At 62.7% G+C, this 13,542-nt stretch overlaps 5 protein-coding genes across 5 annotated transcripts; 2 read left to right on the top strand and 3 right to left on the bottom strand.

Moving 5' to 3' along the window:
• Positions 1-100: 100 nt before the first annotated feature.
• Positions 101-2,854, bottom strand: COLE_02364 (uncharacterized protein; the record flags this gene model as incomplete). The annotated part of the gene is made up of 4 exons (XM_018420227.1): positions 101-1,108; positions 1,144-1,471; positions 1,506-1,909; positions 2,039-2,854. 4 exons carry the CDS (start codon positions 2,852-2,854, stop codon positions 101-103), a joined length of 2,556 nt encoding a protein of 851 aa, XP_018281306.1.
• A 1,406-nt stretch (positions 2,855-4,260) lies between these two features.
• On the bottom strand, positions 4,261-5,014 carry COLE_02363 (uncharacterized protein; the record flags this gene model as incomplete). The annotated part of the gene is made up of 3 exons (XM_018422228.2): positions 4,261-4,316; positions 4,350-4,515; positions 4,820-5,014. The coding sequence occupies 3 exons, from the start codon at positions 5,012-5,014 to the stop codon at positions 4,261-4,263; spliced, it is 417 nt and encodes a 138-aa protein (XP_018281305.1).
• A 661-nt stretch (positions 5,015-5,675) lies between these two features.
• Positions 5,676-6,197, bottom strand: COLE_02362 (uncharacterized protein; the record flags this gene model as incomplete). Its single annotated transcript, XM_018419804.2, has 1 exon — positions 5,676-6,197. The coding sequence occupies one exon, from the start codon at positions 6,195-6,197 to the stop codon at positions 5,676-5,678; it is 522 nt and encodes a 173-aa protein (XP_018281304.1).
• Positions 6,198-8,297: 2,100 nt separating this feature from the next.
• COLE_02361 (uncharacterized protein) lies at positions 8,298-10,809 on the top strand (the record flags this gene model as incomplete). The annotated part of the gene is made up of 2 exons (XM_018425162.1): positions 8,298-9,773; positions 9,811-10,809. 2 exons carry the CDS (start codon positions 8,298-8,300, stop codon positions 10,807-10,809), a joined length of 2,475 nt encoding a protein of 824 aa, XP_018281303.1.
• A 924-nt stretch (positions 10,810-11,733) lies between these two features.
• On the top strand, positions 11,734-13,404 carry COLE_02360 (uncharacterized protein; the record flags this gene model as incomplete). The annotated part of the gene is made up of 2 exons (XM_018422227.2): positions 11,734-11,782; positions 11,816-13,404. The coding sequence occupies 2 exons, from the start codon at positions 11,734-11,736 to the stop codon at positions 13,402-13,404; spliced, it is 1,638 nt and encodes a 545-aa protein (XP_018281302.1).
• Between the last annotated feature and the right edge of the window lie 138 nt (positions 13,405-13,542).

Below are 13,542 nucleotides of genomic sequence, written 5' to 3'. Positions count from 1 at the left end.
TCTGCATCAGTGTATCCTTGTTAGGTGAATGTCGAGTTCTGCGCGATGGCCACAGCCCCTGTGCTATGCTCGAAGCCACAATCAGAGTACATGTACACGGCTAGATATTGAAGGGCACGCTCGGATCCGCCTGCCAGTCGAAGGTGGATCCCGCGATCTGGCTCCAGATCTCGGCGATCTCGGGCGGCACCGGCCCGCCCGGACTCTGCCCGAACTGCTGCCACGGATTTGCTCCGGGCCCGTGGGGCGACAGCGTCGGCGTCGTCTGGACCTCGCTCATGCGGTGCGCCGGCGAGAGGAGGGGCTTGGCTTCGTGGCCCGTCGAGCCCGCCGTCCCCGTCGGCGTCACCCCCGTCATGGGCGACGTCGTGTTCTGGCCTTGGCTCTGGCTCTGGCTCTGGCCCTGGTTCTGGCCTTGACCTTGGCCTTGGCCCTGCCACGCGTCGCTCGTGAATGCGTTCAACATTTCGAGCCCGTCAAACGTCATCCCCCCGACGTCGAAGATGTCGAATGTGCCCGCGAGCGTCGAGGGCGCAATGGTGATCGGCGGCGTGGGGAAGGGTGCGCCCTGCGGCGCCCATACTTCGGGCTTGGCGGGGGGCGCGCGCGCGCGCCCGTTCGTCTCGGCCTTGCGTTTCTTACTCGGCCGCGAGGCGGCGCGGACCTCTTTCGCGCGCGTCTCGACCTCGCGCAGCAGCTCGCGCAGCTTGGACGCGCCGGGCCACACGGGCTCGAGCGCGCGCAGCGACTGCCGGCAGCTTTCGACGTGTGCGCCGACCGCCTCCACGACGACCTGCTCTTTCGCGCGCGTCTCGCACAGCAGCAGGATCACGGCCGAAGACCAGAGGTACTGGCAGAAGACGGCGAGGTGGTGTGATACAGGCACAAGCACTTTGCTCTGCGCGGCGACGTGGATCACGGAGCGCGCGGCTTCCACGCAGTGCGCGAGGCTTTGGCTCGATGCGATCGGCTTCGGGCGCGGGAAGTTGGGGTTGGACGGCAGCAGGTTGCGGTGCAGCGTGATGAGCACGGCGAAGTACGAGTTGGAGAGTACCGCCGACATGAGCGACACGGCGCGCGACGACGACGGGTCCTTGTACTTTTGTGGCTGGGGTTAAAGGGGACCAGCGGAGAAAGGCTTACCACTTCGTTCTGCAGCCACTCGCGCAGCAGCTTGTCCAGCTTGTCGATGGTCCTCTGCTGCTGCTCGCTCCACTGCGGGTCGTTGACGCTGCGCCCACTGGGGCGGTAGAGCAGCTGCGCGACTCGCCCGGCAATCTTACACAACTTGGTGAGAGCCACAAACCCGCTCATCGTGCAGTCCTGCTTCTCCTCTGGCAAGTTGCCCGCTTCCTCCGTAAGCGCGTCGCCGAAGCTGTCGATTGTGGCGTCGTCAACGGCTGCGGGGTACGCGAGGTCGATATCTGCGTCCTCGACACACAAGGGACGCCCAAGTGTGATCGACACGAGACTGGTTTTAGTGCCGCCAAGAGCACGTTACTCACCGCTCCAACCCATACACTGCCCACCACGCGCGCGCGCCCAACTGCTTCACCTTGAAGCTGACCTTGAACCGCGGCGCAGCGCGGTGCAACCCGATGTCCTGTGCGATGCGGAGTGCCTGGCTCGCAAGCAGCCAGCTCATGGGCATCGAGTTGACGGCGGCCTGGAAGGCAGACAGTAACGTCAAGCATTGTACCTGGTAGATGTCGATCTCGCGGATGGACGAGTAATGCAACACCTGCGCGCGCTCGAACCATATCACACCTGCCTCGGCCTCGCCTGGCTGTGGCGAGTCCTGGTCCGACAACTCGCCATTGCTCAACTTGGAGCGCATCCGGTGCCATGCAGCCGACGTAACGAGGACGCGCTCGCCAAGCGCAAATACTGCGAAGACAACGCTCATAAACTGCGGAACTGTCAGCCCTGCCTGACATTATCTCCGCGCCACCGCTTGGGCCAGCAGCTGCTGCTGAAACTGGACAATGGGTGCAAAATTCAGGGCTTGCGCCACGAGTGAGGAAAGTTGGGTACTCACGCCTGCGCGAATGTTGCTGAAGTCGCCGGCCTCGACCTTGTCCATAAGACTCTTGAAGCGGCGTCTAAAATCATTCTCGAGAAGCACGGGGAGGACGGGGTGGACCTCGGCGAAGAAGGCGTCGACCATGCGCTCAGAGTCGGCGCGGGGCGGGAAGGTGACTTGATCGACACCAGGGATGGCGCGGATAACGCCGGCCCCGGCGACAGGAGCAAAGTAGGGGTGAGACTCGGGGGGAGACTCCTCGGAGGGGTCGTGGTGGTCGTCGTGGATGTTGCCGTACTTGACACGGCTGGGGAGATCGCGGTCGCCAGAGAAAGAGTCCATGAGAGAGAGGGCCGAGCTACCTCCGATCCAGCGGTAGTTGCCGTGCTCGTCGGTGAGGAAGCGTGCGCTCTCCTCGTCCTCGTCGTCGGCGGGCGACGGCACTCGTGAGCGTATGAGCGGTGCGTCATCGCTGTCTGCGTGGCCGCCGGAAGCGGCGAGCTTGGCGACATCAGCGGGCAACTTGCCGCCCGACGCTTCGAACGCCGTGAGGAGGGGGAGGAGGCGGGCCTGCATCGCCTCGAGCTGCTGCACGCGGCCCGAGAGGTCCTGGACATAGGCGCGCGAGTAGGCGGCGCGGTCGCGTGTCGGCTGGTACTCGCACTCGGCGCCGCTCATGGTGCACTGTTGGCAGGCGGCATTGCCGCCTGCACCGGTAGCCGGACCGGGGAGGCACTTGACCTTCTTCTGCCGACATGCGCGGCAGGCTGCGAACGCGCGCACCTTTGAGAGGTCGCCTGCGCCTCCTGTCCCGCCAGATGGGCCGGGCATGCCGCGTGCTTGGTAGTCGGGTTCACGGGGGCGTTTCTTCTGGTGCTGGCGTGCGGGGGCGGGTTGAGTTTGGTTCTGGTTCTGTGACGGGTTCAGAGTTTGGTTCTGGTTCTGGTTCTGGTTCTGGAGCTGAGATGTTGACGGGCCGGCTGATGGGGTGACAAAGCGGCCCTGGTCCATGATAATGTTGGGAGAGGAGTCCGAGCGTCGGCGCAGTGCTTTGACGGCTAGGAACGAGGCTGGGCGCTGGGCGCTGGGCGCTGGGCGGGGGGATCTAAGCTTGCCGTGCGGAGATGGAAAGAAGCAGATGAGCGAGCTGTGAGCAGCAAAAGATGGCGTTTGAAATGTGCAGAGTGGATGAGTGGGGTTGCGGGGGGAGGGGCATGCACCACGAGGGCACGTAGGTGTGGAATTTGCGGGGAAGGCAGGGGCGGATGGCCGATGCGCAGCACCCGGTCGGCCCAGTCGGGAGAGGAATGTGAGTTAAAGCGGGGGAGGGGGAGAATGGAAGAGAGGAGAGGGATGCGAGGGATGAGAGTGACGGAGAAGAGGATGAGAGTGTGATGATGGATGATGAGGAGACCGAGGACAGTCGGTGGAATGCGGTGGTGGGCGTGGTGGGCTTTGGGCTGTGGGCTGTGGACTGTGGGCTTTGGAGGCGATGGGCGATGACTCCCCTCGTGACCTCGGGATACGGATATGACTCTCGACAAGTACGCGCGCTTCAAAGTGCATCGCGCCTCGCTCGCGCTTGCTCATGGCTCAGCAAATGAAGCGCCTCCCACCTCGCTTGCGTGCATGGCTTGCTCTAGCTTTTCCAGCACAAGCCCCATTGCCACTTTGACACCCGATGATGGCCATATACCATGCATAGGTGAGCGGCGCTCGCTTCCGCGTCCTTATGTAATTCTGTGGCGTGCAGAACACCGGCGACCTGCGTCTGCATCTGCATCTGGAGCGATGCCAAGTCACGCTATCCGAGCGCGATGCACGCACGTCCCGACGTCTCGTTGCGGCCTGGTGTGGTCGCCGGTCGAAGCAGAAGAGCGGATCCGAGCAAGCTCCGTCCTCACCGTCTGGCATGCAGGCCATGCAGCCACATGCAGCTTGGAGCTTCTCGGCATGCCTGGCAGATCTCTGAATCGCTGATATAACAGATCAGCGGATCGAGGTCGCGCTCATTCTGTGCACGTTCTGTACATCTCTGGTCAGAAATTCTGGCATGGCAAGGCATCTGCATCTGGAGCATCTGGCTCACGGCGATGGTCATGGGCGGCGTGCCGATCTCCGATCCCTGCCCCGTTCCCCCCTTCTCCTCCTCTGATCTCCGTCACATGTCCATCGACGTTCCGGATCGGCCCTCCGTCCCCACTTCGTCCTCACAAGATTTATCTAATAACTCTACTCTATCCCTGGATACGCTTCTTGATCTCGGCGGCCGAAAGCGCCTGCAAGTCGCTGTCTGATGTCAGCGATGTCACTCCCCCACACTCACTGCCGCCGATAAACTGCTGTTTGAGCCAGATGGATGGCACGGTGCGCTGCCCGGTCCGCTCGGCGAGGTAGGCTTGGATGTCGGCGCCGTCGTCCATCTCGTCGAGTTCGTAGACCTTCATGGCGTCCGTGTACTGGTGCAGGATGTTCTTGGCGCTGCGGCAGTACTGGGGTTAGGGGGTGTTCAGAGGTGTGGGGGAGTAAGGGAGAGGGGATGGGAGGAGAAGGGGAAGAAGAGGAGGAGGGGGGGAAGAGGCGAGAGGAGAAAGAGAGTACGAGCACGAGGTGGGTTGGAGATGGAGGACAGGCCGAGGAAGGAAGGAGACCGCGCGAAGCAAGATCAGACCAACGCCTCTTCGCCGTCTTGAACGTTTCTCTCCTTCTCTACTCCATCTGCTCTCCGCTTCCCGTCGCCGCTCACTACTCGCCACCTCGCACCTCTCGCCAAATCAACCAGTTGAAACAACTCACCGGGCAGTACGACTTGGAAAACACGAGCACATCATGCGCCTTGATCTCGCGCTCAACAAAGTCCTTTGCAGCACCCATCTTAGCGGGGTCGACTTGGGTAGAGAATGAGGAGCCTATTTTGACAAGTGGAGAGGGGGGACGGCGAGTGATAAGTCGTGGGACGGTGGCGACGATGCGGGTGGTGGTGAGGAGCATTGGTCAGCGCGAGTTAAAGGAGTGCGGGATCAGAGTGAAGAGGCGGCGAGGCGGGGTTGGCCGTGGCCGAAGTTGGCCGGTGACGCAGAGGCCACCGGCATCCAGCGCCGGGATTAGCGTCATTTCGATGCGACCGCGACGAGCTGCGAGCTGCCAAGTGCAGGGTGCAGAGGCAATTTCGTCATTGCAAGTTTCTTTCACTTGGCTGCGCCACTTGCCACTCGCGTGTGCATGCATGACGCCCGGCGCGAGTGCATGGACTGCTGCGCGCTGCTAGTTGCTACGTAGTCGCTTGTGGATGATGGCTGCTTGGCAGTGGCAGTTTGGCAGTCACCTCTCCACGATCTAGCGATCTCCACCTTGTTCCCGGCCACATGGAGGCCACATGGAACCCACATGCCCACTCTTTCAGCTTTCAGCTCCAATCAAGATCCGCCCCACTCCAATATCCATTGCTGTGAACTACAAGGTTCATGGACATGTACCTGCCCTCCTGCCCCAGATCTCCCTCCGTCAGCCCAGCACCACACCTCATGCACCTCCAACTCGGCCATGAGCATGACCATTGAGGCTAGTACCCATTACCCCATATCCATGTTCCAGATCTTCAGAGAAGCCAGGCGCCAGACACGCATACCTTGCAGCCCAACTGCCGCTCTCATCAGACCCCCTTCGCCCAGCGCGTCCAGGCTAGCCAGCTAGCCAGGCTGGTCAGGCCTCCCCTACATCTCTGTTCCTTGATGATGCGCTTCCACAGTCTCCAACGCCATTGCATCCCATCCGACAGCACAGACATGAAGCCAAGAGGGCAAGGGGGGACGCGGGAATTGCGCCCCCCAAGTTCCCAAGACCAACCTCGCTCTCGGCCACTCCAATGCTCCGACACCTCCAAGTCCGACGACGTTACATGACTCATAAGCCGCGCCAATCTCCCTTTCAACTGCCATACCTTCCATGGGAACGCGTCGCGTCTCTCGACATTACTAGTCGCCCCATTCCTCATGTCGCATGAACATTCTGCATGCGCGAGGCGTGGCACGCTACCAGACACCATGCAGCATGCAGCATGCAGGAGGCGCGAGGCGTTTGGCGTCAGGCGTCCAGGCATCCAAGCATGCGAGGCAACACGGCGTGGCCCCCATTTTTGGGGTGGGCCGGGAGGGAGCAAGGGCCAGACTCGCATTCCCTCGCTTGAAAAGGGTAAACGACATAGGCTTCGCAAGCTCACCGAGGAGATTCTTCTCGTTCTCTGCGCTCTTGCTCTTTAGCTTGCATGCTCGGCGTCATGCAATGTCTCGTGCCCGAGGGTGTCTAGCTTCCACGCTCTAGACTCATGTTCTGCGAAGCATCTCCCTGCGCTACCCTCACAGGGAGCGGTCGAGACTCGGCTGCGTCCTGGCTATCCTGGATGAGGACGAGCCAATCTCTGCCGTCTTGCAACATGGAAACAATCCCTCTTTGCTCTGCCCTCTCCTCGCTCACGCTCACCACGGCAAGGTACACTCCGCGCCTCCATACCTTGTCAGTGGCTGCCTATTCATTGCCTGCGCCTTGCCTGCGCCTGAGCTTCTTGAGCCTCGTGAGCCTCGTACCGCGATCCGGCGGCATAGACAGTCTGGGCTGCCTGGATAGCCCGGACGGGGGTCATCGATTTGGGGTGATGCATCACTGTGCTGTGGCCTCCGTGATTGCTGGACCACGAAGGGAGGACATGAGCATGCAGATATACCCAACATTGCGAGCTAGTCTGGGCGCTCGCCTCTTCCCATCTCGCTACCGTTCTCTCATCCGTCACCATCACTCTCTTCATCGCACGCTCTCTCTCTCTCTCTCGCTCTCGCTCTATCGCTCATCGATTCACTCGCTATATCCGACATCCTCGCCTTGGCTCAATTTCCGCTGACCTCCACTTTCGACGTCCACCCCTCTGCCCCTGTCCACCCCCCCTCATCCGCCCATCAACAGCGGCCCCGAGCGTCCAAGCGTCGACGACCACCTATCTCGCGATCTCTCCCAACGCTTTGATCCCCATCACCTGTCCCGGACAAGCATCATGCTTGCGACGTCCGACCGTCAGCAGGTGGCGGTGGCCCTGCCGCACGGACTAGAGTCCTCTGTGAGTCGTTGCTTCCTAGCAGCTAGCAGCCTGCTCCTGGCCTTCCTGGAGCGTTCTCTAGTTCTTGCTCTCGCTCTCGCTTCATCTCATGTCGACGTCGACGCCCCCCGGCGCCCCCGTGCTCCCTGCTCCCCCATCACCCACCCCCGTGCGTGCAGCCAGCTGACACAGTCATCCCTCACCTCGCACCTCGTCGCACTCTCTCAACCTCACTCCTCACGCACCACACCCAACGCACACTCCCCTCCGCTCACCGCTTCTTGCCCTTCCGCACTGCTCTTTTTTCCTCTTCTTCTCCTTTCGTCGCTCTCTCCCTCTTGCCTATTCCCCCGTCAGCATCTTCAGCCCCAGCCCCAGCCCAAGCTCCAGCCCCTCCCACCAACCAAGGCCACCGGGTGGCCCCATCACTCCCCAATCGTCCATGCACAAGCGTTCCCCGGACTCCAGCTCCCACAACCCGACGCTGCTTCCACCGGTACTGAGCAGCCGCGGACAGCTGCCTCTTCCCCAGTACCCCCTGGGTGCGAGACCCCAGACCGTTCGACCACCCCACGCCCGCCCCGGCCACCACGCCGCGTTTACGCACACGCTCAGCCCGCCCAGCTCCCTCAGCCTCAGAAGAAGCACGAGCAGCAGCAAAAGCACGACCATTACTACAACTTGCACTTTCAGCATTCCCAAGTCACTCTGTCGAATTTCTCTTCTCCTTGTTTGCCTGACCTTGGCCGTTCAATCTCTCACTCATCCACATCCACAACAATATCCGACTCGTCTCGCTCACGCTCATCGACTATCTCGTCCTCGACCATCTCGTCATCACAAGCATCATCTCCACTTTCTGAAACTGTCCAAACTCCGGGGCGGCGCCCCAGCGACGAGACCGACGACGCCGATCACCACTTTGCCTTCAGTGTCCACAACTACAACATGACGTCTGGCACGTTTTCCACCTCACCTCCCCAGTCCATCGTCTGCACAACAGACGACGAGATGGCCACCGCCCCCGTGTGGTTGTCCCCATCCTTGGCCGGATGCCACTATAACCACAACCTTCAGCCCTTTGCCGCCCAGGAATCAAAGGACGCGTTCCACACTCTCCACAACCACCACCACCAACACCACCATCACATGGCGTTCTCTGCCGTGCCAGAGTCCTCCCCCCGGTCCATGTCTCCATCTTCCTTCTACTCCCTCACCGACTCTTCTCCAGCTCCCCCCTCCAGCTCCGACCACTCGCACCACTCGGACAGTAAGCCCTCCATTCGCATCACTGAGAGCTCTCGCGGCGCTCCCAGATTGTCCTTCATTCACGGAGGCGAAAGTCTCCTAGGTCCCCCTCTGCCCTTCGTACCGCGAGAAGTCACACCCTGCGTCGAGGACTCTGCTTCGACAGTCACAGGTAACGAGGGACGACACGACGCTTCGCCATCCCCCTCCCCGACTTCGCGCAAACGCCGGCTCGCCGCACTTCGCAGCCTCGTCTCCAACCTCGACTTTGCGCAATCGTGGAGCGTCATTGAGCAGACTGAGCAGGCCAACGACGAGCTATTTTGGCCATCGTCCGAAAGCTCTCCGCCTCCCCAGCTCAACCGCCTCTCGCTTGGAAGCTCGTTTGACGCCGAGGAGGTGTCCATCCTCGCACGCGAGAGCGTCGTCTCATTACCGCCTATCGACGCCACAGACAAGCGCCACTCGGGCACCTGGCCGCGATCTCGCCGTTACAGCCGATCCATGGCAGCGCTTGTAGACAGCCTTCCTCGCGAAAATGCCAAGGCGCACAAGTCGCGCCGCAGCATCATTGCGCCCGAGCGTCCAGTCATCCCCCCACGCACCTCGTCGCGCCCTGTTCATGCGCCCACGGACTTTGAAAACGACAAGAAGCCTACTCTTCGGCTAGACCTCGCCGACAGCCCTCGCCCCACTTCTCTACGCCGTAATGGTTCAACTCTGCGCAAGTCGACCTCTCAACGTCCCATGGGTACTCCCTGCGAGCCTCCACGGCCTCGGCAGCGCAAGGAGTCGTTCGGCGTCGTCTACTCTGGCTACAGCAAGTCGCTGCGCCCCACCACCCCGCGGCCTCGCGACAGCCCGACGTCATGGCGCCAGTCGCTCCCCAACGACCACATCTACGATCAGGTGGCGGGAGGGCCTGACGGCGCCATGGAGATCAAGCGTCAAGAGATCATGTGGGAGATGAGCGAGACAGAAGCCACCTTTGTCCGCTCCTGTCGGGACGTGATTCGCCTGTTTGCGTCCCCGCTTCGCGAGGCCCAGGGCGACTGGATGAAGGGTCTCCCTGCCGGCGTGTGCGAGCTCTTTGAGGCGCTCGAAGCAATCCACTCTACGCACGCAGACATTTCAAACGCTCAGCAGATCGCGCGCCGCAAATCCGACGTGATCGAGATTGCGCCGTTCATCGACCAGTTCGAGTCGTGGGTCCCCCGGCTAGCTGTGCACGAGCGGTACATCATGCTTTTCAACACGGTTGTCGCTCATATCGAGGAGGCGGCCCGTGACCACACTAGCATTTTCGGCGAGTTTCTTCGCCTCCAGACTCGCGACAAGGCTCTTGGATCGCTTTCGCTGGGTAGCATGCTTCTCAAGCCAGTGCAGCGCATCACCAAGTATACGCTGTTCCTGAAGGTGAGCTTGGACGTTGGGGCCGGTGCTGATCTTCTAGCGTCTTCTGAATGCCACCCCAGCGACGCACAAGTCCCACAGGGCTCTGGTGGAGCTCATCGCCTTGACCGAGTCGATCATCGGTCGCCTGGAAGCCTGCAAGGCCCGTGAGGATGACTTCCTCCAGCTCATTTCTCTGGAGGAGCGCCTCGATGACCTTCCGGGCAACTTTGACCTCGCTATCCGCGGGCGCAGGTTGCTCGCCCACGCCCAGGTCATTCGCGTCAGCGGGGAGTCAGTCGGGCCGACCACGGGTCTGCCACGGTCGGTCAGCGTTCGCTCTCTCAAGGCGACAATGGCGTCCGTCCCAAGCTTCTCGTCCATCAAGCTGTCCCAGCCCTCCTCGCGTCCGCCGTCTCGCGCACCCTCCCGCGCACCGTCTCGCGCACCCTCCCGCGGTGCGTCCACGGACAGCGAGCTTCCTCCCCACCACCCGAGGGGCCTTACAACCTCGCCTTCCTCAGGCACCTCGTCAGTCAACTCGATCGGGGGCGCTGCTACGCCTGCTCGTCACGACCGCTCGCTGTCCCGCAGCCCCTCGTACTCGTCCTCGCTCGCCGAGTCTTCGCGCCCGAGCATGAACATTAAGCTGAACTCGTTCCGCAAGACTCGCCGTGACGAGAACCTCACCATGCTCATCTTCAACGACATGATTGCCCTGGCCGCGCCCGTGCCGGACAAGAACATTTTCAAGTCGCGCAAGGCCGCCGACGCTGCGCACCTGCGCATTCTGTCTGTGTTCGACGGCGGTCTCGGGACAGTCGAAGAGCTCCGCGAGCTCGAGCCGTCGCCAGGCAACCCGCGGACGATCGCGCTCACCATCCGGGCGCCGGGAGGCAACTTCTGCACCGCGACATACTCAGTCGCCCCGCAGACAGGCCTGTCTCGGCGTGCGCAGCGCACCGCCGCGCTGCCTGGACGCGGCCTCGAGACACTGCACCAGCTGGTGGAGGTCATCCAGACGATGCGGTCGGCTGGCCTGAAGGAGGACGAGGTGTAAGAGGAGAGAGGATGCGCGCAAACAACCAAAAACAACCGATCATGTGTCATATAGTGAATCCGAATCAGCCGCGGGTTGTGTTTTTATCTGGGTCTCTGGGAGTATGTTCCTAGGGGTGATTTTGTTGTAGAAACGTCATGACGCCTCAAGTGATGCATTCCGATCACTCGTGACTGGGGTACCGGGGATCGGGGAGTAGCTTGGTGAAACCAAGTCTGATCTAGCACCCGACGAGTGTCGGGTGTTATGAGCGGCATGAGCGGGGCCAAGACCATGGGGGTTACCGGGTGGGCAGTGTGGGATGCGGGATGACTTGGGAGATGATAATGGGATCATATAGCGCGGATTAGACTTGGGTAACAGATTATAACAGAAGGGCCTGGACTTTGAATGGCGGCATGTTGTGCGAGGTAGACTTGGGTGATGGGGATTGCTCCCCCTGTCCGCCTCTCGATCTCCTCTCCACCCCCCTCCATTCCATCCTCGTTCCCCTCCAATCCATCCACAACACAAGCTTTCATCCACCTCCATTTCCTCATCTCTACGCTCAGCTCTCCGACCGTCAGTCGCGGCTGCACGTCCATCGGAGGCAATAGCCGGAATCGGAGCTTAGCGTGTGCCTGCCCGTCTCTTCTGCTGCTCTCGCCGGTCCGAGGCAGCGGCCTGCAACCTGTATTCTTCAAGCCATCGTTCACTCATCGGATCACGCTACGCATCACGTATCAAAGCATCTGCCTCACCCCATTGCCATCACCGGCGCGATCACGGGTGCACACACATTGCCGCTCCCTACGCGTCACGCGCCAAATCCTGCACCTTAAGTGGGGCGTCAACATCCGCCTCTTCCGGTGCTCTCCTCGCGCCCGCGCCCTCCCTCGCCCGCAGTCCGAGGCGCCCTAGCACTCACGCGCCACCCCGCCCGGCATGAGCGCCGACACTGAGCCAGTCGCCGAGCCCCATCGCATACCAAGTAGTACGGCCCCGCGCGCCGCAGCACTGACCACAGTGCCGCCTCCCGCCCAAGCGCCAGCATCCGAGCCCGACGCCCTGGCCGGCACCAAGGCCGTGTCTGGCCTCGCGCCCGCCGCGTCACTAAGGCTGGCCGCGACGCGTCCTCCGAACCTCGCGCCGATTGCCGACGCGTCTCCCGCGGCAACAATAGTTGAGCTCGCGGACGACCCACCCATGCACGCCATGTCAGCGCCGCAGCCCATCCCGGCGCCCAGAGCCATCCCCGCCGCGCAGAGCCCAGTCCAGCCTTCGCCGGGCAGCTCAACGCCTCTCGGCTCGCCGCTGAACACGTCGCACCTGCGCAGCCGCTCGCCGCACTCCCCCTCCTCTCCCGGCTTCACGCCGTCCTCAGCCAGCTCGTCGCGCCCGCGCGGCCGCCCCACCTCGCAGCTCGTCGGCTCAATCGGCGCGGCCATCAACAGCAAGCCACGCAGCAACTCGTCGCTCACATCAAACCGTCCTGCGCCCCCCAGCCCGGCGGGATCGCGTCCCCAATCGCAGGTGCTGGACATCAGCCCGCGTGAGCTGTTTGTCGCGGCCGGCGCGGCGTCCGGCGCGCCAGCGCTCGCGCGCTCCTCCCCGTCGCCTGTGGGTCGTGAGCGCGCGGCATCCACATCCAGTGCCGTGTCGCAAGGCCGCCGCGTGCGCCCGCGCTCGACGCTGGGCACCAGCGTCTTGTCCGCAAGCGAGGGGCCCAATTCGGACCCGACGACGCCATACACTACGCCGTCGGCGGTATTCGCGCGGCGCGGGGGAAGCTTCGACGCGCGCGCCGGCGGGTTCGACCTCAGCGCGGCGGTGGAGGAAGTGAAGGACGAGCTGGGCGACGAGTCGAGACCTTCCCGACAGGCATCCCCACCACTCTCCACGTCTGACACGGCGGCGCCCGCCTCGCACGCCTCGCCCGCCGCACCCGCCTCGCCTCTCACGGGCAGCTTGGCGCACCTCGCGGCCAGCCTTGTACGGCGCGTAATCGTACGCGACTTTGCGTTCCCCGAAGACGACGAGCGGTTCCTCGGCCTCGGCGCCCAACGGCCCCGGAGCAATTGGGGCGAGGGCGAGCCTGAGCCCGAGCCGGCGCCCGTCCGCTCCATGTTCTCGGGCGGGTGGGGATTCCTGCGACGCGAAGACGACGACCCGGGCCGCGTTGAAGACATGGGCGTCGAGCAAGACGCCGCAGACTATTGGAGTGAGGCGGACGAGTTCGACGACTACTACCTCGCGGACGAGGAGCCGGACGGGCTGTACCGCGCCGCGTTCGCGTTCGAGCCCGAGGGCGTGAACGAGATGGCGGTCGAGGTCGGCGACCTGCTCGACGTGCGCGGGCGCGGCGGCGGCGGCGACGGCTGGGTCGTTGCCACGCGCCTCGATACTGGCGCAGAAGGGCTTGTGCCGGAGGGATATCTCGAACGCACGCAGGAGGAGGAGTATCCCGCCGAGTGGGCGGTGGTGCGCGATGTGCGTGCCAAGCTTGCCGCGGCGTGTGCGGAGAGCCTCGAGACGCGCGAGCTCAGCGCGTCCCCCGAGTCCACGGACGACGAGGAGAGGCTCAGGCACGTGCTCGAGATGAATGCGGGACACTAGCATGTATTGGTATAGGTGTCGGTCTAGGGCGGGGGAAGGCGCCGGCTGCAGCCCTGCTGCATGCGTATGTTAGTTCAGCGTACAGCATGGAGTGCATGCCGCTATGTATGAGACGATCAGTCACGGAGCTCAAGTACG

The sequence above is a fragment of the Cutaneotrichosporon oleaginosum genome (genome assembly GCF_008065305.1).
Source record: "Cutaneotrichosporon oleaginosum strain ATCC 20508 chromosome Unknown ATCC20508_contig02, whole genome shotgun sequence".
Classification (NCBI taxonomy): domain Eukaryota; kingdom Fungi; phylum Basidiomycota; class Tremellomycetes; order Trichosporonales; family Trichosporonaceae; genus Cutaneotrichosporon; species Cutaneotrichosporon oleaginosum.
Note: the sequence above shows the minus strand (reverse complement) of the source record. Positions and strands in the feature narration are given on the sequence as shown.